Genomic DNA, 24,627 nt, shown 5'->3' on the forward strand with positions numbered 1-24,627 from the left:
TGCGGTGGTCTGGATGTAATTCCTCTTCGTGGGTCCTCTATGTGGGTCCAGGGGGTCCTGCAGGTCTGGGAGGGTGTCTCGCCGGTCTGGGTGGGGTGTCTATTGATCTGTTGCTCCTGTGTGAAGTGTTGGGGATACGTTTGAGAGCGATGTCCTTTAGAGTTCGGGCAAAGGTGGGCACTGCTGCCTTGTAGAGGTGGACCTGGTCATAGAGGCTGTTCAAGTCCAGGGTGGAGTGGTGTGCCAGGAAAACATTTGGTTTTGAGGCACAGTCACGGGAAATACTTGCATTTACCCGCTGTATTGTGGCAGGGTGGAAGTCTTTTCGTGGTAGCAGGGTGGAGATCACTTGTGCGTTGGGGAAAGTAGAAGAAGCCTTTTCAATCACTCCCTTCAGTGCTGTGGCCACTCTTTCTTGCTGTGCTCTCAGGTCGTTTGTGCCTGTGTGTATTATTATGTGGCTGGGTGACCCTAGTTTGGCCTCAGACAGAAGGTCTAGGGCGCTGGGTGTTTGGACACCAGAGTTTAGACACACTGTGTTTGGGAAAAAGTTTTTTTCTTCTATATATTTCCCATTTGAGTCCATAAGTAGTACAATCTGTGTCTTGTGTTTGTCCTCAGTGGGTGTGGGGGGTTGTCAGAAGGGCTATCAGGCAGGCTGACAGGGGGTGCTCAGAGGGGGTGAGAGCCGCTGGGCTTGGGGTTCTTCATTTGTCTGTTCTGCTGTGATGTCGACTCTATGGTCAGGGTCTGGTGTGGACTGTTCTGCTGTGGTGTCGAGACTTTTGTTGGGTGCTGAGGTGGGCTGTTCTGCTGGCTTCTCTTGGGGGTAGCCACCTCTCTAGTGGGTTGTTCTCTGTCGCACGCCGTCCCCCTCAACCTCTCCTCCATCCCCCTCACCCTCTCCTCCATCCCCCTCAACCTCTCCTCCATCCCCCTCAACCTCTCCTCCACCAGCAGTCTGACACTCTCCTCTAGTGCTCTGTTCTGCTCCTCTTTCTCCTGTTGTATTTGTCTCACCACTGTCCAAAGTGCAGATATGTCTCTGTCCACCTCCAGCTCTCCGGGTCTGGTTAAGGGGCTGTTGTTGTGCTGGACTGTTGTCTGGGTCTGTGCTGACTGAAGTGTAATCACCTGCTGTTCCAGCTCCACCTGCCTTATCTCTGTCACGCCTTGGTCATTGTATTTTGTGTTTTTGTTATATGTTTGGGTACATTTACATTTACATTTAAGTCATTTAGCAGACGCTCTTATCCAGAGCGACTTACAAATTGGTGCGTTCACCTTAAGACATCCAGTGGAACAGCCACTTTACAATAGTGCATCTAAATCTTTTAAGGGGGGGTGAGAAGGATTACTTTATCCTATCCTAGGTATTCCTGAAAGAGGTGGGGTTTCAGGTGTCTCCGGAAGGTGGTGATTGACTCCGCTGTCCTGGCGTCGTGAGGGAGTTTGTTCCACCATTGGGGGGCCAGAGCAGCGAACAGTTTTGACTGGGCTGCGCGGGAACTGTACTTCCTCAGTGGTAGGGAGGCGAGCAGGCCAGAGGTGGATGAACGCAGTGCCCTTGTTTGGGTGTAGGGCCTGATCAGAGCCTGGAGGTACTGAGGTGCCGTTCCCCTCACAGCTCCGTAGGCAAGCACCATGGTCTTGTAGCGGATGCGAGCTTCAACTGGAAGCCATACATGGGTAGGCCAGGGTGTGACATGGGTTTATATGTTGTTTTCGTATTGGGGTTTGTATAGTTGGGATCGCGGCTGTTTAGGGGTGTGTCTAGTTATGCTTGGCTGCCTGAGGCGGTTCTCAATCAGAGTCAGGTGCTTGTCGTTGTCTCTGATTGAGAACCGTATTTAGACAGCCTCAGTTTCGCTTTGTATTTTGTGGGTGTTTGTCCCTGTCTCTGTGTTGTAGTCACCAGATAGGCTGTATTAGTTTCACGTTCCGTTCTGTTGTTTTTGTATTTAGTATTCAGTTATTTCATGTATCGTTTCGTTTTCTTCATTAAAGATCATGAGTAACCTACACGCTGCATTTCGGTCCGACTCTCTTCTTCCAACAGACGAACGCCGTTACAATCTCCAGCTGGGTGAATTTGTCCTTCATTTCAATGAGGGAGTGGTAATCTGTGCTGGGAGGTTGACTCTCTGCTGGGGGTTGCTCGTCTGTGGGGTTACATAATGAAGAGGTCTGGTCTGACCCGCTCGGTGTGGGGGTATCTTTATCAAGGGAGAGCTTCTCCTGCTGGGCTAATTCTTTGATTAGGTGAAAGTCCAGCTGAAACTGTTTGTGATTACCCTGTGCCATTACTGTTCCGGACTTATAGATATTTATATTACTTGACTCAGAGTCCTCGTTATCAAGTATTCTGAGTTCCCACCCCTCGTTAATCCCCGCTCTCGTAACAAGGGGGTAGTGTGCTAATATAGCACTGTGCCATGCCAGGGGATGGTTTGTGTGGAAGATAAGGTTGCTGATGTTCCCATTTTTGTAATAGTCAGCAAAAAGTGTCTCTTGATTTTCCATAAGGAGCTTCATTTTGTAATCTTTTCTTGCCTTATTATTCTTTACATGCACAGGGTACTGTATTTTAATTACCTCTGAACAGCAGGAGGGAGCTTCTAAGGCCTCTCCATTTGGTTGGGGTAGACTGTGTGACTCTCCTGCCATTGTTGGGCTAATGGGCTTTGACACCTCTCACTTGACACGTCGGTGCTAGTTGAAGCTGTATCAAGCTTGGCAGAATTATGTTAGAATTCAGTCCTTATAAAGCAATGTTGTGTATTTCTTCTATCTCTCTATAGTGCTGTTTCTTGTATTATGGTCTCTTGTTTCTTTAGAGGTTTCACTTTGTTGTCCTTTTTCTTTTCCTTTTTCTTCTGTCCTTATTTTGTCTTCCTTTCTTCTGTTAACTAGATATTTTTTGTTGTTATTCTTTGTAAGCTAGCTAGCTTCTTCCAGGAGAGTCCCTAGCAACTGCTTAGCAACAAGTAAACAATTCAGCTAGCAATTCAGCTAGCTAAGATAACTGTACAATTTTATGAAAAATAGTTACTTTTTCAAAAGCCTGTCTTTTTGGTTTGTTCCTTGTTTTGTCTTCTATTGAGTCTTGCAGTTTTCTCTTGATTTTTTCGATGTACTTCACTCTAAAAAAACATTTAAATCTCAATATATACAGGAGCTCATTTTTCAGCAGCTGCTCAATTTGGAACTCCGGAACTCTCTCATAATACATTATAATTATAATAATAAATCAATTATAATAATAAATAATAATAATAATAATAATAAATAAATTAAATAATTATAATACATTACTTGAGGTAAGCCTATGTATTTAATGTGGTCATGTCTGATTGCCAACAATAGTGAAGCAGGCATTGTGACGTGTAACAATAGACAGGGAATAAAACTTTCGGAAGGCGAGTTGGTGCTCAATAGAACTAATAGGAGCTGGCAAAAAAATTACTACAAAACTACCGCAAGTAGTTGAGACAGATGGTAATATTATGAAACTGGGCTCTACGGTGGATGCAATGAACTACTTATCAGAAAAAAAGCGTTAAAAATGTAATGTGTCCAGCCTACCTGGAGTAAACAAATAACGTCCTGTTCTCTCTGATGTGCGGTCCTGAAACGATTAGCTATCTAAACTAGCTAGTTACTGTTAGGGTTGCGTCAATTCGAATCTGGTATCAGAACAAGTTAAAACACTGAGTCACTGATTGTACTCTATGTACTTTTATTAGCTAAGCAATAAATGGCAAATGCAACTTTCCTATATACAGGCTCACTTTAATACCACGCCTGGCAGAACAGGGAACTGACAGGACGTAAGAAAACAGCTGTTCATATACTGTGATAGACATAGTTCCAACCCGTCTGTTGACCTATCACAGTAGAGGCTGAGCGTAGTTTAGACTTGCTCAGCCTATCGCAGGCGCTCAGGCTGGTCCCCGCCTCTTGGCGCTTCTTGGAGTCCACCCTCTGTCGATGTATAGATTCTCACTGTTCTGGTATCACCCCCTAGTTATAACAGTTGCTCAGTTCCTGCTATTGTGTTGTTCAGTATTTTTCCATCTCAGTAAACCTCGTGATGACCACCCCTCCCTATACCTAATTAACCACAACTTTGTAAGATACAACAAGTCACACCATGTGCTCAATATGGTCACATACAAACACAAGGACAAAGCATCTGCTGGCGCTACAGTGTGAGCTGAGAAATATATAATAGTGTATATATCGCGCTAGCTAGTAATGTTATTTCTCTCTTCTTGCCCATGTGAAATTATAAAATGTTTTAAGAGAAGAGTAACCGGTTAGCTATTAATAACCTCACTCAATTATATTTTACCAATAGTCTCCGGTATTGATTCGCAAAATGACAACTGTTAACTAGTCGTCAGTTTCTTGCATGTGCGGAGCCCAGCTAATTTAACGTTATTGATTTAGATAACTTACCGTTACTGTTCCTCAGCATGTTTTAACGGAAAATAGCTAGCCAAACAGTTAATGCCCACTACAAAACGTTTTAATATCTATTTTATATGTATAACATTAAACTATATATTTATAACTTACTTTTCTATCTCGGTAGCGTTATAAAAGTCTCAACAACGAATCTTTACTTAACGTTCGCTACATTAAAACAAGCGTTGAAGTCTCCAAATCACCTCCAGTCCAACGTCTGCATCTCATTTTAAACCTAATTTAAATATGATGACGATCTATTTTATTGACATTACTAAGCCATCTGACAGACCAATAAACGCGACTTTGAAAAACCCATCTCGACACTTGAGCCCACCTACTCGGCTCACTTGCCTCCCATTGGAAACGTGTGTGGTCTATTTTAGTAGAACATCATTGGTTGTGTACCATATTAGTGAGTGTCGTGTGGTAGGATATTTATTTATTACATTTTTCAAGCAAAGTATAAGGGAATTGTACTCCAGTCTGGTAGGTTGCGGTAATGCAACAAATTGGATACCAACCGCCGTTAACCTCAGAAGAAGGTTGCGCGCCATACACACACACACCCACTTAATTGAGGAAGGAAGGCAGGTTACAATCGAAACTGCAGTCAACGGCTCTACAAAAGCATGTTTGACCTGTTTATAAACTAAAGTTTTGTGTTGGGGTCAACAAATCTAGAAAGAATACAGGTAAACCGTCAACCAGAAAGGAAGAGTGTCTCTGGACAACTGTCAGCGTATAAAAAGGAGAATTTTGAAGAAAGCGAAAGTAAAAACTTGACGCGTTTTCTGAAGGGGCCTGCAGATTCGACAGCGACGCGTTTTCTGAAGGGGCCTGCAGATTAGACAGCGACACCATGGCTGAATGTGGTTGGGATGAGGAGATGTCAGAGGTTCCATCCCTCCTTTAGGAGGACCTGACCTGTCCGGTCTGTAAAGATCTCTACCGGGGGCCCGTTCTTCTTTCTTGCAGCCACAGCTTCTGCAAGGACTGTTTGGAGAAATGCTGGAAGGGGCCGGGGCAGAACTGTCCCGTGTGCAGGAAGAGCTGTGACGGCGAGCAACCAATATCCAACCGGGCGCTGATGGATGCGACAGAGTCGTTTCAGAAGGAGAAGCGTTGGCGGGGAGCGAACGCAATCAATAACGTGTCTCTTTGTAACCTGCATCGTTTGGCGTTTCAACTTTACTGCGTAAAGGACGAGGAGCCCGTGTGCGTCGACTGTGTCCCTCTACATCGGGCTCACGAGCTGCTGCCGCTCAACGAGGGGACGCGGTTGTGTCAGGTGAGATTGAGGAGATTAGATTATATGGGCCGGGTTTCCCAGGTGAGAGGAGTTAGTTCTGGTGAAAAGTGGTTGCATTTGTTCTGGAACCGGTTTGACTCCCTGGCTTGAGCCAGATTCCCCGCTTTTGCCGACGGCTAAATCGGCTCAAAACAAAAGTGGCAGGTTAAGCATGTGGAGTATTAATATAATGCAGTGTTTTGACATGCAAAGTGATTGCTTTTAATAAAAAAATTCTGCCTTCCCAATTAAAACTGTATGTTTCTGAACAATGCACCATGCTGCCTTGTTGACATGACCAAGCGCTGCAGATTACTGTTCAGTTGAGCACTCCTCCCTCACCGCTTTTGCACTTTATAGGTGGTTTGAAGTCAGATATACAAATCTGATTTCTGGCCTTGCGACTTGTCTGAACTGCTGTGGCTAGCCAAAAAGTTGGATCATGTTATACTTTGAGGCTTTAAGTGTTCTTACACTGATTTTGAACATTCAAAGCAACTAAACGTCCATGGCAGGCCTTTTTCTTCAATATGTTTTTGGCGGACTACATCCAAAAGGTGTATTGTCACCACCTACTGGGTGGGGTAGAACTGAAATAAAAGAACGTTAATAATAATACAAAATTAAACACTCATATTATTCAACAACAAAAAAAAAGTCAATATACTCCTTCACTTAGTCAAATGTACTCAGATCCCTACACCGGTTCTGGGGCCTGAGAGTGGGAAGAATTTCAGACATTCCCTGGAATGTTTCAGATGTGAAATCCTGGAGTTCTAAGAACCTTAGCTGCTTTCATAATGATTTCCAGTTTCTTTTTTAAAAATTTGTTTTGTTTGTCCTGTACAATTAATCACCTGCGCAATGAATGCAACAAAAATCAACATTCTCCACGATTAGTGTTTCAGGATCTTTCAACCGACTGACATCCAGACTGTTGGGCATACACTGCCATAGCTTCATCGTCTCTACTCGCTGCGTCAACAATTTTCACTGACTGCATAAGAGACCTTCTCAACAACCCTGATCCTTTCTACTTCAACCTCCTCCATCCTAACAGGGCACTCGGGGAACTCTGGAATGTGATTCCCATCACAATGGCAACATTGTGCATCCTCAGACTCTTCAACAATGATATTCCGTTTGCAAACACTTGACACATGGCCAAACTTTTTACATTTATGACATTGAAGTTGCTTTTGTACATAAACTCGCACCACATATCTCATATATCCCAGCTTTACATTGGTTGGGAGAAATTCTTCATTGAACATCAATAACCCAAATGCTTTACTCCTTTCCATTCACTGTGCGGGTTAAGCGACGTGAATCAACTGTTCCTGGCATGTTAATCTTAAACCATGACGCCTCAATATCCATAGAGACGCCAGATATGACACCTTTTATTGGTGACTTACTCCGATAATCATAGCATTCCACTAAATGTGTAGATAATTTGTGCATTATCCTTTTGTTCTTTTGACACACATGAAATCAACATCATACCACTCCTGGTCACTCTGACTGACTCCACTTCTTCCAATGCATCCTTTGCCATCTTTGTGACCACAAACGGTTTCCCCCAAAAAACATCCTTGCTCATGAATCGCAGTCCAACAGCAAGTGAGGCAGTATCATACCGAGGCTTATCTTGATTTTAAAACTTTTGTCCTTTTTAGCTCCGTTTTTAGATGAAATGATTGGAATACTGAAATATCTATCTTCACTCGCACCAACAGAATCAAGCATTGCTTCTGGTTCCACCATTGGGGGGGGGTCACCCTCTCTCATCTTAACTGTACATTGTCACTATGCATGACAGTGAGACCTTTTTGAATGCATGCATTTGTCGATCTTATTCACAATGAACTAATGGGTTCAATTGTGTTGTTTTTCAGAACTTCCAAGCCTTAAAGAAAAGGTAAGTACAGTAACATCCTATCAGTTGCCCAACAGTTTGGGTACCCTCCCTCTAATGTCATGGTCATCTTCTATGATGTCATGTTTTCACAGAGCCCAGTGGCCTCGTGAAGACCCCCAGAATCCCTCAGATGCTCTCCTGAACATGGCCAAACACGTGGGCTCTCTGGGCTACAGCATTTGGAAGAGCATGCAGGCTCACGTCACATGCAGTGAGTACATGTACTGAAGGGTTAGGGTTCTAACTTGCTACATAAGTTATGACACACAATAAAATGGGTGTGGATGGCTATATAACATGTAAGGGGTCAATGTATTGAATGAAGGAGGAAACACTTTGAGCAACAGTTACGCTTCAATCATAATGTGTCGTAACACGTCTCCTTCTCTCTCTCCAGTCCCAGTGGTGATGGACCCTAACACGGCCTCTCCCTGGCTTTCCATGTCCCCAGACCTGGCCAGCGTACAGGACAGCCCAGAGCGCCAGTCTCTCCCGGACAACCCTGAGCGCTTCGACCCCTGTGTCTTTGTCCTTGGAGCTGAGGGCTTCCGCTCCGGCAAGCACCGCTGGGAGGTCCATGTGGGAGACAACCCGAAGTGGATCCTGGGAATCTGTAAGGAGTCTGTGGCTCGCAAGAGGAAGTTCACCGTGTCCACAGACAGGGGCGTGTGGACCATCGGTCTGAGCAAAGGGGTGTACAATGCCCTGACTGGCGAACGCACAGTGCTGGTCGTGGAGAGTCGGCCAGAGAGGATCCGGGTAAAGCTAAACATGGATAAGGGGGAGGTGTCATTTTGGGACACAGACAACGGTGGGAAGAACCTGTGCACCTTCACACACAAGTTTACAGAGAGAGTGTTCCCCATATTTGGTCCTGGGCTCCACACCACCCCGATGGAGGTTAAGCCGGCCAAGGTGACCATTCATACTACGTGACAGGGCAGTGTGACAGTCACTACAGCTTGCTAAGTGTCTGGTTCAATAGCCGATGGGCAGTAGTAGTACTCGCTTGGATAGAAGTCACATGTTATGGTCAGAAGGTAGCCTAATATGTGCACTTGAATAGATGGGGCGTTCCACTGTTTCAGCTGTCAGGCTGGTGTGGTTGTTTTCTAGTAGTTTTACTTTGGCTATAGGTTTGCGTTGAGGTTTGGATCAAGGCTTTTTGTATGGTCACAATCATCTTTGAAAATGTGCCATAGCAGTATTCATACGCTTTCCATAGGATGTACAGTATGCAGGCATTTATTACATGAGGGATTTTTTTTACACTGATTTTCTTTAACTGGTATGTTTACATTGCTGAGCGATTATACATAAATATTTTCTAGGACTAGAGGTGATCCGGGGGTAAGAACGTATTTTCTGTCAAATTTTGCTGCGTTCTGAGATTTATTGATATTTTTGCTGATTTAATTATGTATCGGTATGGAATTATGTGAAAAAAACGAATCAAATGTTATGTCACATGCACCGAATACAACTGGTGTATACTTTACCGTGAAATGCTTGCTTACCAGCCCTACCCAACAATGCAGAGTTTAAAAATCGAAATAAAATGGTTAAACAAGGAATACATATATACAGAGTACCAGATCAATGTGCACGGGTACGAAGTATTTGAGGTCAATATGTACATGAAGGCAGGGTAAAGTGACTGGGCATCAGGATAGATAATAAGAGTAAAATAAAGAACAGAGCAGCAACAGTAAATACGTATAAAAGTGTGTGTGCTGTCGGTCTGTGTGTGTGCATATGTAGTGAATGTGTGGGAGTGTCAATGTAGTGTGTTTGTGTGAAAAATATATACACTACTCAAAAAAATAAAGGGAACACTTAAACAACACAATGTAACTCCAAGTCAATCACACTTCTGTGAAATCAAATTGTCCACTTAGGAAGCAACACTGATTGACAATAAATGTCACATGCTGTTGTGCAAATGGATTAGACACCAGGTGGAAATAATAGGCAATTAGCAAGACACCCCCAATAAAGGAGTGGTTCTGCAGGTGGTGACCACAGGCCACTTCTCAGTTCCTTTTCTTCCTGGCTGATGTTTTGGTCACTTTTGAATGCTGGCGGTGCTTTCACTCGAGTGGTAGCATGAGACAGAGTCTACAACCCACACAAGTGGCTCAGGTAGTGCAGCTCATCCAGGATGGGACATCAATGCGAGCTGTGGCAAGAAGATTTGCTGTGTCTGTCAGCGTAGTGTCCAGAGCATGGAGGCGCTACCAGGAGACAGGCCAGTACATCAGGAGACGTGGAGGAGGCCATGGGAGGGCAACAACCCAGCAGCAGGACCGCTACCTCCGCCTTTGTGCAAGGAGGAGCAGGAGGAGCACTGCCAGAGCCCTACAAAATGACCTCCAGCAGGCCACAAATGTGCATGTGTCTGCTCAAACGGTCAGAAACAGACTCCATGAGGGTGGTATGAGGGCCCGACGTCCACAGGTGGGGGTTGTGCTTACAACCCAACACCGTGCAGGACGTTTGGCATTTGCCAGAGAACACCAAGATTGGCAAATTCGCCACTGGCGCCCTGTGCTCTTCACAGATGAAAGCAGGTTCACACTGAGCACATGTGACAGAGTCTGGAGACGCGGTGGAGAACGTTCTGCTGCCTGCACCATTCTCCAGCATGACCGGTTTGGCGGTGGGTCAGTCATGGTGTGGGGTGGCATTTCTTTGGGGGGCCGCACAGCTCTCCATGTGCTCGCCAGAGGTAGCCTGACTGCCATTAGGTACCAAGATGAGATCCTCAGACCCCTTGTGAGACCATATGCTGGTGCGGTTGGCCCTGGGTTCCTCCTAATGCAAGACAATGCTAGACCTCATGTGGCTGGAGTGTGTCAGCAGTTCCTGCAAGAGGAAGGCATTGATGCTATGGACTGGCCCGCCCGTTCCCCAGACCTGAATCCAATTGAGCACATCTGGGACATCATGTCTCGCTCCATCCACCAACGCCACATTGCACCACAGACTGTCCAGGAGTTGGCGGATGCTTTAGTCCAGGTCTGGGAGGAGATCCCTCAGGAGACCATCCGCCACCTCATCAGGAGTATGCCCAGGCGTTGTAGGGAGGTCATACAGGCACGTGGAGGCCACACGCACTACTGAGCCTCATTTTGACTTGTTTTAAGGACATTACATCAAAGATGGATCAGCCTGTAGTGTGGTTTTCCACTTTAATTTTGAGTGTGACTCCAAATCCAGACCTCCATGGGTTGATAAATTTGATTTCCATTGATCATTTTTGTGTGATTTTGTTGTCAGAACATTCAACTATGTAAAGAAAAAAGTATTTAATAAGAATATTTCATTCATTCAGATCTAGGATGTGTTATTTTAGTGTTCCCTTTATTTTTTTGAGCAGTGTATAATAATATACAGTGCATTCGGAAAGTATCCAGACCCCTTTTTCCACAATTAGTTACGTTACAGCCTTATTCCAAACTTGATGAAATCACCCCCCCCCCCCCCAATCTACACACAATAGCCCATAATGACAAAGAAAAAACGTCTGTGGAAATTTTTGAAAAATGTATTAAAAATAAAAAACTATGACATTTACATAAGTATTCAGACCCTTTAGTCAGTACTTTGTTGAAGCACCTTTGGCAGCGATTTCAAACTCGAGTCTCCTTTCGTATGACGCTACAAGCTTGTATTTGGGGAGTTTCTCCCATTCTCTGCAGATCCTCCCAAGCTCTGGCAGGTTGGATGGGGAGCCGTCGCTGCACAGCTATGTTCAGGTCTCTCCAGAGATGTTCGATTGGGTTCAAGTCCGGGCTCTGGCTGGGCCACTCAAGGACATTGAGACTTGTCCCGAAGCCACTCCTGCGTTGTCTTGGTTGTGTGCTGTTGGAAAGTGAACCTTCAACCCCAGTCTGAGGTCCTGAGCGCTCTGGAGCAGGTTTTCATGAAGGATCTGAGTAGTACCTGAGTAGTCGCCCAGTCCCTTCTGCTGAAAAACATCCCCTTAGAATGATGCTGCCACCACCATGCTTCACCGTAGGGATGGTGCCAGGTTTTCTCCAGATGGGATGCTTGGCATTCAGGCCAAAGACTTCAATCTTAGTTTCATCAGACCAGAGAATGTTGTTTCTCATGGTTTAAGAGTCCTTTAGGTGCCTTTTGGCCAACTCCAAGCAGGCTATCATGTGCCTTTTACTGAGGAGTGGCTTCCGTCTGGCCACTCTACCATAAAGGCCTGATTGGTGGAGTGCTGCGCAGATGTTTGTCCTTCTGTAAGGTTCTCCCAACTCTGGAGCTCTGTCAGACTGACCATCGGGTTCTTGGTCACCTCTCTGACCAAGGCCCTTCTCCCCCGATTGCTCAGTTTGGCCGGGTGGCCAGCTCTAGGATGAGTCTTGCTGGTTCCAAAATTCTTCCATTTAAGAATAGTTGGAACCGGCTAAACTTTAAACATTGAGATATTAAATAAATGATAAAGAAGAAGATGCCTTGAGTAGGAAGAGTGAAAGAGAATGGGTTTTGTGTCAGAAGTTAAGGGTTCTCTGTAAAAAAGCCAGAAGGCTTTGGAATGTGTTTGATGGAGGAGAGGAGAGCGATGTGTTGATATAGGGAAGACGGATGGATATCTGTAGATTAGGTGAAGGAGGGGTTCAGGTCAGGAGGTGAGGGGTGAGGTCAGTTCCCCTTAAGGGAGTAATCAGAGTTAGTATCTGGTTACCTTCTTTCTCTTGGGCATAAACTAAGGATTGGAGAGAGGGAGTGTCTTAAGTAGGATGTATATAACCAATGGAGAGAAATGTTTTGCAGTCTGATTACAGCTGTACAAAACCTTTGGGAAGAATTAAACTTGGTTAAAGCTTCTCTAGTGTCTGTGGATTATTTACTCTGAAAAATAAGAACCTAACAGAATGATAGAGGCCAATGTGTTCTTGGGGACCTTCAATGCTGCAGAAATATTTTGGGACCCTTCCTCAGATCTGTGCCTCGATACAGTCCTTTCTTGGAGCTCTACGGGCAGTTACTTCGACCTCATGGCTTGGATTTTGCTCTGACATGCACTGTCAACTGTGGGACATTATATAGACAGGTGTGTGCCTTTACAAATGATGTCCAATCAATTGAATGTACCACAGGTGGACTCCAATCAATTTGTAGAAACATCTCAAGGATGATCAATGGAAACAGGATGCACCTGCACTCAATTTTGAGTCTCATAGCAAAGGGTCTGAAGACTGATGTAAATCAGGTATTTCTGTTTTATTTGTTAAATAAATTTGCTAAAATAAAAAATAAACGTTTTGCTTTGTGCTGATGCGGTATCATGTGTAGATTTATGAGGACATTTAAAAAAACTAATCTATTATAGAATAAGGCTATAACGAAACAAAATGTGGGGTCTGAATACATTCCGAATGTACTGTGTGTATGTATGTGTCACGTTCTGACCTTAGTTCCTTTATTTTGTCTTTGTGTTAGTTTGGTCAGGGCGTGAGTTGGGGTAGGTAGTCTATCTTGTATTTCTGTGTTTGGCCTGGTATGGTTCTCAATCAGAGGCAGCTGTCGATCGTTTTCTCTGATTGAGAATCATACTTAGGTAGCCTGTTTTCCCCATTTTAGTTGTGGGTGATTGATTTCTGTGTCTTCACCTTACAGAACTGTTTTGTTTTCGTTTCTGTCTTTCACTTTGTTATTTTGTATTTTCGTGTTCAGTGTCTTTTCATAAAAAATGACGAACACTTACCACGCTGCACATTGGTCCGATCTGTCATACTCCTCGTCAGAGAAAGACAAATTTCGTTATAGGGATCACCCACCACAACCGAACAAAGCAGCGTGGTAACCAGGAGCAGAGGGTTCTGGACTCCTGGACATGGGAGGAGATTTTGGACGGAAAGGGACCCTGGGCACAGGCTAGGGAATATCGCCGCCCCCGGGAAGAGCTGGAGGCAGCCAAAGCCGAGAGGCAGCATTATGAGGAGCTTGCACGGTGTCCCCAGTGCGCAGGCATAGCCCGGTGAGCTACATCGCAGCGCCTCGTATCGGCCGGGCTAGAGTGGGCATCGAGCCAGGTGCTATGAAGCCGGCTCAGAGCATCTGGTCTCCAGTGCGTCTCCTTGGTCCGGGGTATATAGCACCAGCCCTACACACAGTATCCCCGGTTCGCCAGCACAGCCCAGTGCGGTCTGTTCCACCCAGCCGCACTGGCCGGGCTACGGGGAGTATCCAGCCAGGACAGGTTGTGCAGGCTCTGTGCTCGAGACCTCCAGTGTGCCTCCACGGTCCGGTCCATCCGGTTCCTCCTCCACGCACCAGGCCTCCGGTGGCAGCCCCACGCACCAGGCTGTCTCTCCGTCTCCTCCCTCCAGGTGCTCCCGCCTGTCCAGCGCTGCCAGAGTCTTCCTCCTGTCCAGCGCTGCCAGAGTCTTCCTCCTGTCCAGCGCTGCCAGAGTCTTCCTCCTGTCCAGCGCTGCCAGAGTCTTCCTCCTGTCCAGCGCTGCCAGAGTCTTCCTCCTGTCCAGCGCTGCCAGAGTCTTCCTCCTGTCCTGAGCTGCCAGAGCCGCCCGTCAGCCAGGAGCTGCCAGAGCTGTCTTTCACAGCTCTGCCCGAGTTTCACGGCGCTGCCGGAGTCTCCCATCTATTCGGGACCCGCTGCAAGGGTCCCCAGTCCGAGGTCGATGGCGAGGGTCGCCGTTCTAAAGGCGCCACTGAAGTGGGCAAAGCTTTTTCTCTGGGATATGTTCAGACACTATTCAATGTTTGTTTAACCAGTAATCTATGTTGGAATAAGTTGTTTGTGCTGATACTGATTTTGTAAAATAATGATGAATAAATGGATTGAGTTTTTTGAAGTCTACATAGCCCAGATTCACCACCAATGCACTTGTCAGGTGATGCACAGCAGCTATAGCCATGGTAATAAAGGTTTAACTGGTAGACACTACATCTGATTAGAAATCCGAACTACCACACTTTGCCTTACACCGTTTCTAGTCGTCAATACTCTTACTTTCTCAGGTGAGTTTCTCTGAGGATACAATTAATGGCAATGCTGAGGTTTACAATTTTAGTGATGGAGTGATGACGAGGAGCCTTTTGAGGTTTTCGGTGGCCAGGGTCAGAATAGTGCAGAAGGTGTTGAGGCAGTGAAGAACGGCGTATATTAATGGCTGGAATGGAGTCAATGGAATGGTATTAAGCACATCAAACACATGGTTTCCATGTGGTGGAAGCCATTCTATTGACTCCATTCCAGCCATTATCTTGAGCCATCCTCTCCTCAGCAGCCTCCACTGATACCTATGGAACAGAAGGAGCATGCTCTGCGACTCAAGATCAAAGCAGATTGATTGGTCCTTGAATTATGTCGCCAATCAAGGGTGTTATCTGTGGGGTGGCGCTAGAAGTAAAAGCCAAGAGTATATGGGAAGAATTGGATCAAGTGGTTGGTGTGCACTGACTGACCAGCATGGTGGATGGAGTGAGGAAGCCCACTCCATCCATTCTACTGTTTTCTGATGAAGAGTCTCTCCCTTCTCACATGCATTTGGGTGTTATGAGATTCCCTGTGAGAGCCTTCGTGCCCAAACCCATGCAGTGTAATAAATGCAAATGAATTGGTCATGTGTCAAGTGTATGTAGATGTGAGGGGTATCATATGCCAGCTGAGCCTAAATGTGGCAATTGTGAACATGCACCTGCATTTCTGAAGTGTCCTGTTAGGGTGAAGGAGACAGAGGTGGCAAGAATAAGGGCTGTCCAGCATGTCTCCTATCTGGAGGTGGTGAGAAGAGTGAAGAAAGGAGTGAAGTTGATGAAGAAATGGTAGTAGGAGTAGAGACACCAGATAATATTCCTTGTCAACAATCCTGACATGTGGCATGTTAAAAATCTCTTAAGGATCCGACCCTTTTTTTCCAATTTTCTCCTAAAATGACTTACCCAAATCTAACTGCCTGTAGCTCAGGACCTGAAGTAAGGATATGCATATTCTTGATACCATTTGAAAGGAAACACTTTGAAGTTTGTGGAAATGTGAAATTTATGTAGGAGAATATAACCCATTAGATCTGGTAAAAGATAATACAAAGAAATAACGTTTTTTTTGCGTGCCATCATCTTTGAAACGCAAGAGAAAGGCCATAATGTATTATTCCAGCCCAGGCACAATTTAGATTGTGGCCACTAGATGGCAGCAGTGTATGTGCAAAGTCCTTGTCTCATCGTGCACCAGCGACTCCTGTGGCGGGCCGGGCGCAGTGCGCGCTAACCAAGGTGCACGGTGTACCCTCCGACACATTGGTGCTTCTGGGTTGGATGAGCGCTGTGTATCGGAGGACGCATGACTTTCAACCTTCGTCTCTCCCGAGCCCGTACGGGAGTTGTAGCGATGAGACAAGATAGTAGCTACTACAACAATTGGATACCACGAAATTGGGGAGAAAAAAGGGGTAAAATTCAACAACAAAAAAAGAAGATTTTAAACGTTCTGTCCATATCAGATATGTCTATGTCCTGGGAATTGTTTTTGTTTCTTACAACCTCATGCCAATCACATTAGCCTAGTTAGCTCAACCGTCCCGCTGGGGGGGACACTGATCCCGTAGAAGGTAGAGTTTTTTTAAGAAGGTGGACTTTGTAGCGTTTATTGCCTTGGTTATCGACTGCACAGCGCAAACATAGAGGAAATCTGTGACTGGGATGTTTTATTTGGTATTTTGCATGATATCGGTCCCCACTCCCCTTTTCCCGCAATGGAATGTGTTTTGTTTCAACACCCTATACACTAGGTGGCGGCAATACACTAATAGGTGTGGTCTGCAATAAAACCTTAAAAAATAAGAAGCAGTGAATACAATGGAATATTTTTTGTTTCAATACCCTGTACAGAGGAAGTCTGCCATAAACCTTTAGAGAAAGAAGAGGAGCATTTTGTGTGGGAGGCTGCCTTGTACAAAAACAACAAACATTAAGTAACATTTCACGCTGGCTAGTGTGCTAAGGCAAATTTATGAAGATGTGTCTGAAGCTGCGACAGATATATTTCATTAGTATTATGATTTAGCTAAACATCATTGAATAGATGGCTGCGCTTTTGCATCTGGAAATAGCTTGCTCGCTAACTGGCTAGCAGCAGTCCACTAAGCGCGAGCCCCTGCGGAGGGTGGTCTGGGATTCAGGACAGCGGGGACTGGAGTCCAGTGCTCGAGTCCGACGACCCTCTTTGGTAGCCACTGCTGGCTAACGTTAGCTATCTTACAATCAGTTTTGCGTTGTGTCGTTCATAACTCACTGACAATGTAGAATATCATAGGGACGGAGACACGGGATCTGGTGAGTATTACGAATGCATGGGAAGGCTAAGCTAACGGTCCTCTACTAGTGTGGTATTTATTTAACTAGGTAATGTTATCTCTTTCAAGATAGCTACCGTTAGCGTAGCGGAATTTGCTGTTAACGTTCAATACTCGCTTGCTTGCTGGTTATAATTAACTAGATACTAGCAACATACAACTTTTGTATTTAGCTATTCTATTTACGTTAGCCAACTAATGATATTACGTTAGCTAGCCTTAGCAATAACCGTTAACGTTAGCTAGCTAGTTATGATTTGTCTGCGGAAAGTTAGCATTGTTTTGATACTGGCTAGCTACTAGTAACGTTAGCTAACTACTCGCTCACGGTTTCCTGGCATTTAGCTAATAGTTATACGTTTATTTTTCTTTAAAATTATTTGCTAAACGTGGTTCAATTGAGATGTTTGCTAATCAGTAAACCAGAAACCGAGCAGCACCCATAGACAGAACAACTGCGATGATGATTAGCTATGAATATCTATATTGAAAACGTCTTAATGTTTTGAGAAGTGTAACTAGAAACTATTTGTACATGTCTGAAATTCAAATGAATGAGATTCTATCATATTGACAGAATCTTCTACAATGTGGGGGGCACGTTGTCAGTTTACAACATCACCTCTGACTGTTGTGACTTTACAAAATGTGAATCATTAATTTACCTTGGAGACAGAAATAATTGGAACAGTAATAACACAAGGCTCATATGAAAAGCACATTCCTTAAGTTGTCACTCTGCCATTGACATAAATGAAATAATATGTTCTCTGCCTGCCAGCACATATTTTTTTTTACCCTGTTTGGTTACTTATGAATGTTACTGTAATATGTATGTATTTAGTTTGATTGGAAGTTATTGCCTAATGCCTATCTTGTGGAGTTTTAGATTTTTGACTCTGTAAATATGGTGCTGTAACCAGAATGCAGCACTGATGTGACATATAGGATGAAATATGCTCTAGTTTTGCCTATATTGAAATGCAACTTCTTTGTAAAATATTTTTTTTGCATATGTAGTCCATCTCACTGAAGTTGCATTGCTTGTTTGAACCGTTTCTAGGTTCCCGGCTTGTGAGCGAGGTAATCGGACAACCCCATCTTCTTCACCTCCTCCACCTATTCCAGGTGGGGGAGAGGATGGCCTCCCTCCTCCATGTCCCCCTGCTGGGGTTGCTGCTGGTGGCTGTAGCCCCTGGGTGTTGGGCAGGAGACTGTAAGGGCCACAGACAGGTGCTCAGGGGCCCCCCAGGGTACGTCACAGACGGGCCAGGGAACTACTCTGTAAACGGGAACTGCGAGTGGCTCGTCAAAGGTGAGTGAGACAGTGGTAGGAAAACTGAGTGCTGTGAGGACAGTGTGTGTTGATAGATTAGTTGTCTTAGTTGATTGTCAGTTTGATGTGAATACATGGGTCTCAAGATTATTATATCAGACTGATGTTTCTTACCTGTATTCTCTCCAAGCCCCCAGCAGCAATTACCGTATCGTCCTGAACTTTACCTTCATGGAGACCGAATGCACGTATGATTACCTGTTCGTCTACGACGGAGACTCCTACCAGAACCCTCTACTGGCCAGTCTGAGTGGCAACACCCTGCCGCAGCCCATAGAAGCCAAGTCTGGCAAGGTAACCGCATCATTATCTATGGAAGGCGGAACTAGACATGTTCTGAGATGTCAGATATCAACCTCAGACTGCTGGGCATTTGGGTGGGGAAACTTCATACCAGCATTAAATGGATGGATTTATTGACGGGTTTCCATGGCCTCAATTTGATTTCAGCACAAATTTGACTTTTCTGACTTGATGGGCTGAATGGATTACAATATCATGGAAAAAATGTAATCCAGTTGTCCATTGCCCCCTTCACATCCTTTCTCTCCTCCCTCCAGATGCTGCTCCACCTCTTCAGTGATGCCAACTACAACCTCCTGGGCTTCAATGCCACCTACTCGTTCTCTGTGTGCCCTGGGGCCTGCGGAGGTCACGGGCGCTGTGACACGGCCTCGTCCCTGTGCCAGTGCCATCTCGGCTGGGGAGGAGCCGACTGCAGCACCCCTCTATGTCCCCAGGCCTGCATCCTGCATGGCACCTGTGACAAGGTAAGAAGGGGAAGGGAGACTTTATTATCCACATTGGAAACTGCAGTCTTTAGACAACATACAGACAATGTATTGGTTTATTACAGTGCAATAAAACAAAGGTTGGATGAGTTAGTCGTGGATTGAAAGTGGACAGCCAACTGAGATGCTGGAGACAGCTAGTTGAGGGAACCTATGTACAAGACTGCCTAAGAAGTTAATTATTAAGCAGGGTATACGTTTGAGTTCAATCACATAAGGGGAAACCAGTGCAGCAACATAAATAAGGGTTGAATGACCCTCCTTTCCTTCACATGTTGTAATATCGTTGATTGCTGATTTCTCTCAAACTTTCTCCTTTCTCTTCCTCTCAGAGAGGAGAGCGTTGTCTCTGCAGCTCAGACTTCCTGGGCCAGAGCTGTCAGCTGGGTCTCCGTGATGACAGTGGGGCAGGGCAGTGGTGGCAGGTGAGTGGGGCCGACCCCTACATGCCCCCCCGGACCGGTTCTGCTGGGGTCTACCTGTCCTCCACTGGAGCCATGTACCTGTTTGGAGGTGAGATGGAACACTGAACAACTGTTTGTTTATTTTTTTTATATAGTGGTGGATCCCATTTAAAATAAAACAAGTATTATATATGCCCATGGTATACCAATAATGTATACCATTCTAATTCAGGTGTTGTTAGTTAGGGATGTTAGTTAGCAGGGTGTTGCAAGTCAGAATGTTAGGATTGTTTTGTTTTCACTTTATGTGCTGATTCATTGTCTAACTAGACCCGATATCGACCCAGTCAGGAATATTGGTGGGCTTGGTTAACATTATCCCAGTTTAGATGAGTCGAGCACATGGCTTCACAGAAGACCTTGACATTATTGCTGTTGGACAACTGGCTCTGCATAGTAATCATTGTGGCATTCAATGTATGTCATGATGTAATTGGTTAACTGGTTCTGTATGGTTGGGGCTGTTTGATATTTCAGGGTTTGACTTGAACCGAGCTTTGGGGGACCTGGTTAAATACAACTTCAGCTTGAACCAATGGGAGAACAGATCTTATGGACACTCCCCAGTAAGTGCATGCCAGAAATGTCATCTTAATAAAATATGTCAAAGACTGTTCTCTTTAGTTATTCTTTCCTGTGTTTATCTTATGCTTTGATATTTTATTCAAGATCCCAGCAAAAATCGGCTTTTCATTTATCTGACTTTCATGAAACTACATGTCCAGCCCTTTTATTTAGCCTCACAATAAAGTGTTTTACCATTTTCTTTTCAAGACAACCAGGGCTACAAGTTGAACACAAAACAATTTGACATAAACAGTTACTTTCATGTGTTTTATTGACAAATGTCCATAAACAAATAAGGTCAGCCAAAGCAAAAACCTGATAAATGAATTTATATGAATGCTGTACAGAAATTGTCAGTGACAACTGTTTGGAGTTTGTGACAGCAACTACAGTATGTGAACTTATTACAGTATTATAGACACTATTTTTTTTTTTTTTTTTTACCTTTATTTTAGTCAGTTAATTAAGAACAAATTCTTATTTTCAATGACGGCCCAGGAACAGTGGGTTAACTGCCTGTTCAGGGGCAGAACGACAGATTTGTACCTTGTCAGCTCGGGGATTCGAACTTGCAACCTTTCGGTTACTAGTCCAACGCTCTAACCACCCACTATGTCCTGGGATTCACTATGATCTTCTATGTTGAATAACCCCTTCTGTTTTAACAACTCTCTTGTAGCTTGTGAGCGTAATAGAGCAAAACATGTTACATGTGCTTGTTCATGTGACTCACCTTTTAATAATTTGTAGCCCAAACCATTCGGACTCTACAGGGTTTTTTGTATAAAAGACCCGACCCCAGGCCCTTTCGGGTTACACCTTGTCTCACAAATACCACTCTAGCTTCGCCCCCATTAATCACACAGACTAAAAGGGGTTAGTTCAAAATGCATCGGCGATGCAATGGGACTCATTGGACTAAACCAATGCTCCTAAAAATCTCTCTTTCCCTCCCTCTCCTGTTAACTCATTTCTACAACACTCCCTATCTTACTGCTTCACTTTCACCCCTCCCTTTTTTCTTGTTCCCACTTCCGCTCATCCTTCCCTTCCTCCTGCTCACCCTATCCCAACTGCCATCTCTCTTCTCATCACCCCCCTCTTCCTCTCTCCCTTCTTTCTTTCCCCCCTCCCTCTGTCAGGCGGCTCGTCACTCCCACACGGCAGTAGAGTGGAAGGGGAACATGGTTATCTTCGGAGGAGAGCTCGCGAGCGGTGCTTTAGCCAGTGACGTCTGGATGTACCGCCCAATCCAGGATGACTGGCAGCAGCTCGGCCAATCCCATTCGCCCGGGGCACCGAGGGTGGCCAACCATGCAGCAGCTGTAGTGGACAACTATCTCTACATATTTGGAGGTAAATAACTTCTTGAAATACAATGTTGTTAACTGAATTTGTAGAATAGTTTTCACTGCAAATGTTACCTTACAGGTGCGTGTGTGTATATGCAGTGAAAACTTCTTGCAGAATATGTTTCTTAAAACTTCTCTATTAATGTGGATGCTACCATGATTATGGAAAATCCTGAATTAATCGTGAATAATGATGAGTGAGAAAGTTAGAGTAAATGCTAACCTCCCCTGTTATTGTAATGGTAAGATGTTAGCATGTCTTGGGGGTATGATATTTGCGTCTAACTTTCTCTTTTACGCTGTACTGTTAGATTTCAGATTCCAAAAAGCAAGTCGTGCAGGCTCTAGTTTTGTCTTCTCTTGATTATTGTCCAGTCATGTGGTCAAGTGCTGCAAAGAAAGACCTAGTTAAACTGCAGCTGGCCCAGAACAGAGTGCCACGTCTTGCTCTTCATTGTAATCAGAGAGATAATATACAGTGCATTCGGAAAGTATTCAGACCCCTTTACTTTTTCCACATTTTGTTATGTTACAGCCTTATTGTAAAATTGATTCAATAAATAATGTTCCTCATCAATCTACACACCCCGTAATGACAAAGTGAAAACAGGTTTTGAGAATTTTTTGCTAATCTATTAAAAACAGAAATACCTTCTTTACATAAGTATTCAGACCTTTTGCTATTAGACTCTAAATTGAGCTCAGCTGCATCATGTTTTCATTGATCATCCTTGAGATGTTTCTACAACTTGATTGGAGTCCACCTGTGGTAAATTCAATTGATTGGACATGATTTGGGCTCCCGAGTGGCGCAGCGGTCTAAGGCACTGCATCTCAGTGCTAGAGGCGTCACTACAGACACACTGGTTCGAATCCAGGCTGTAACACAACCGGCCGTGTTTGGGAGTCCCATAGGGCGGCGCACAACGCCCAGCGCTGTCCAGGTTTGGCTGGTGTAGGCTGTCATTGTAAATAAGAGTTTGTTTTAAAATGTCTTGCCTAGTTAAACTAAAAAACATGTATTTTCTGTCTATATAAGGTCCCACATTTGACAGTCCATGTCAGAGCAAAAACCAAGCCACGAGGTCGAAGGAATTGTCCGTAGAGCTCCAAGACAGGATTGTGCCGAGGCACAGATCTGGGGAAGGGTACCAAAAAATGTAAACAGCATTGAAGATACCCAAGAACACAGTGGCCTCCATCATTCTTAAATGGAAGAAGTTGGGCATCACCAAGACTCTTCCTAGAGCTGGCCAACCTGAGCAATTGGGGGGGAAGGGCCTTGGTCAGGGAAGTGACCAAGAACCCGATGGTCACTCTGACAGAGCTCCCGAGTTCCTCTGTGGAGAAAATGCATTCCTCAGTAAAAGGCACATGACAGCCCACTTGGAGTTTGCCTAGGCACCTAAAGACTCTCAGACCATGAGAAACAAGATTCTCTGGCCTGAATGCCAAGTGTCACATCTGGAAGCATGTGACTGGGAGAATAGTCAGGATCGAGGGAAAGATGAACAGAGCAAAGTACAAAGAGATCCTTGATGAAAACCTGCTCCAGAGCCCTCAGGACCTCAGACTGGGGCAAAGGTTCACCTTCCAGCAGGACAACGACCCTAAGCACACAGCCAAGGTAACACAGGAATGGCTTCGGAACAAGTCTCTGAATGTCCTTGAGTGGTCCAGCCAGAGCCTGGACTTGAACCCAATCAAAAATCTCTGGACAGACCTGAAAATAGCTGTGCAGTGACGCTCCCCATTCAGCCTGACAGAGCGTGAGAGGATCTGCAGAGAAGAATGGGAGAAACTCCCCAAATACAGGTGTGGCAAGCTTGTAGCGTCATACCCAAGAAGACTCAAAGACTGTAATCGCTGCCAAAGGTGTTTCAACAAAGTACTGAGGAAAGGGTCTGAATACTTATGTAAATGTAATATTTCCATTTTTTTTTTTTTATACATTTGCAAACCTTTATAAAAACCTGTTTTGGCTTTTTCATTATGGGGTATTGTGTGTAGATTGATGAGGGGGGGTGGAAACTATTTAATCAGTTTTAGAATAAGGTTGTAACGGAAAAAAATTAGGAAAAAGTCAAGGGGTCTGAATACTTTCCGAATGCACTGTATGTCGTGTTTTGTGTTGACGCCCGGAAGAGTAGATCCTGCTTTTGCAACAGCTAATGGGGATCCAAATAAAACAACACATTATTTGCGATTCATTCAGGACTATGAGTTATCATGGTAGCATCCACGTTCATGTAGAAGTTTTTTTAAGAAACAATATATTCTTATTTACAATAAAGGTAACTCCAAAATGACACTACATTATTTACCATTAATTTCATTTGGACGCACAATCTGAAACAAAACCGAAACAAACAGCAAATGCATCCAACAAGTTTATAAAGCCACAAGCTCGATGTAATCAATGTGTACTAGGAATATTGGACCATATACTAAACTTTTGACGTCTTTAATACACACATAATGGAATTATGTACAAAAAGTGCTGTTCTATCTAAACAGTTCACCCAATATGGATTAAAATACCCTCATTAAAGCTGGCAGTCTGTACTTTAACCTCGTAGCCCATTGTATCATTTGAAATCCAAAGTGCTGGAGTACCGCTCCCAAACAACAACAAATGTGTCACTGTCTCAATACTTCACTCTATCCTAAGATTGTGCCTATCCGTTGTGAATACGTGCTCTTGTAATCTTTCTCTCCTCCTCTCCCCCCTGAAGGTCGTACGGAAGAGGATATGTTCTCGTCATCTCTGTATCGGTTTGGTCTGTGGGGGTCTGGGGTGTGGGAAGCGGTGCAGCCCACTGGGGGGAAGCCCCCTGCCACAGCAGGCCACTCCATGGTGTTCCACCCCCCGTCGCGGGCCCTGCTGGTCTACGGGGGCCACAGGCCTACCACTGCCAGGTACAGTTGGAGGAGGGGATTGTGGGGCTGATGGTGATGTGTGTTTATTATCAAAGTTGAAGTACACACTGGGGGTACACTGTGTCGTGTGTGTTTGATGCTATTTGGTAATGCAAGAACAGGTTCTCGCTAGGTTCTTGGCTTCTCCAAGTGTCAGTGTCCGTGGGATTCCCAGTAGTGTTGG

The 24,627-nt window shown here is 44.7% G+C and overlaps 1 protein-coding gene and 1 pseudogene across 2 annotated transcripts in view; both read left to right on the forward strand.

The window, feature by feature from the left end:
- The first annotated feature begins 5,332 nt into the window (after positions 1-5,332).
- On the forward strand, positions 5,333-12,524 carry LOC115142014 (E3 ubiquitin-protein ligase TRIM39-like; annotated as a pseudogene).
- A 3,940-nt stretch (positions 12,525-16,464) lies between these two features.
- The window catches only part of LOC115140788 (multiple epidermal growth factor-like domains protein 8), a 31,634-nt gene continuing 23,471 nt past the window's right edge, over positions 16,465-24,627 (forward strand). For both annotated transcript variants that reach the window (XM_029679132.2, XM_029679133.2), the window contains exons 1-8: positions 16,465-16,994; positions 18,078-18,329; positions 18,481-18,644; positions 18,911-19,120; positions 19,474-19,654; positions 20,083-20,171; positions 21,315-21,528; positions 24,260-24,443. In XM_029679132.2, coding sequence (XP_029534992.2) covers positions 18,155-18,329; positions 18,481-18,644; positions 18,911-19,120; positions 19,474-19,654; positions 20,083-20,171; positions 21,315-21,528; positions 24,260-24,443 — 1,217 coding nt within the window. In that variant the 5' untranslated portion in view covers positions 16,465-16,994; positions 18,078-18,154. The remainder of the gene's footprint in view (positions 16,995-18,077; positions 18,330-18,480; positions 18,645-18,910; positions 19,121-19,473; positions 19,655-20,082; positions 20,172-21,314; positions 21,529-24,259; positions 24,444-24,627) is intronic.

The sequence above is a fragment of the Oncorhynchus nerka genome, linkage group LG3 (assembly GCF_034236695.1).
Source record: "Oncorhynchus nerka isolate Pitt River linkage group LG3, Oner_Uvic_2.0, whole genome shotgun sequence".
NCBI lineage: Eukaryota > Metazoa > Chordata > Actinopteri > Salmoniformes > Salmonidae > Oncorhynchus > Oncorhynchus nerka.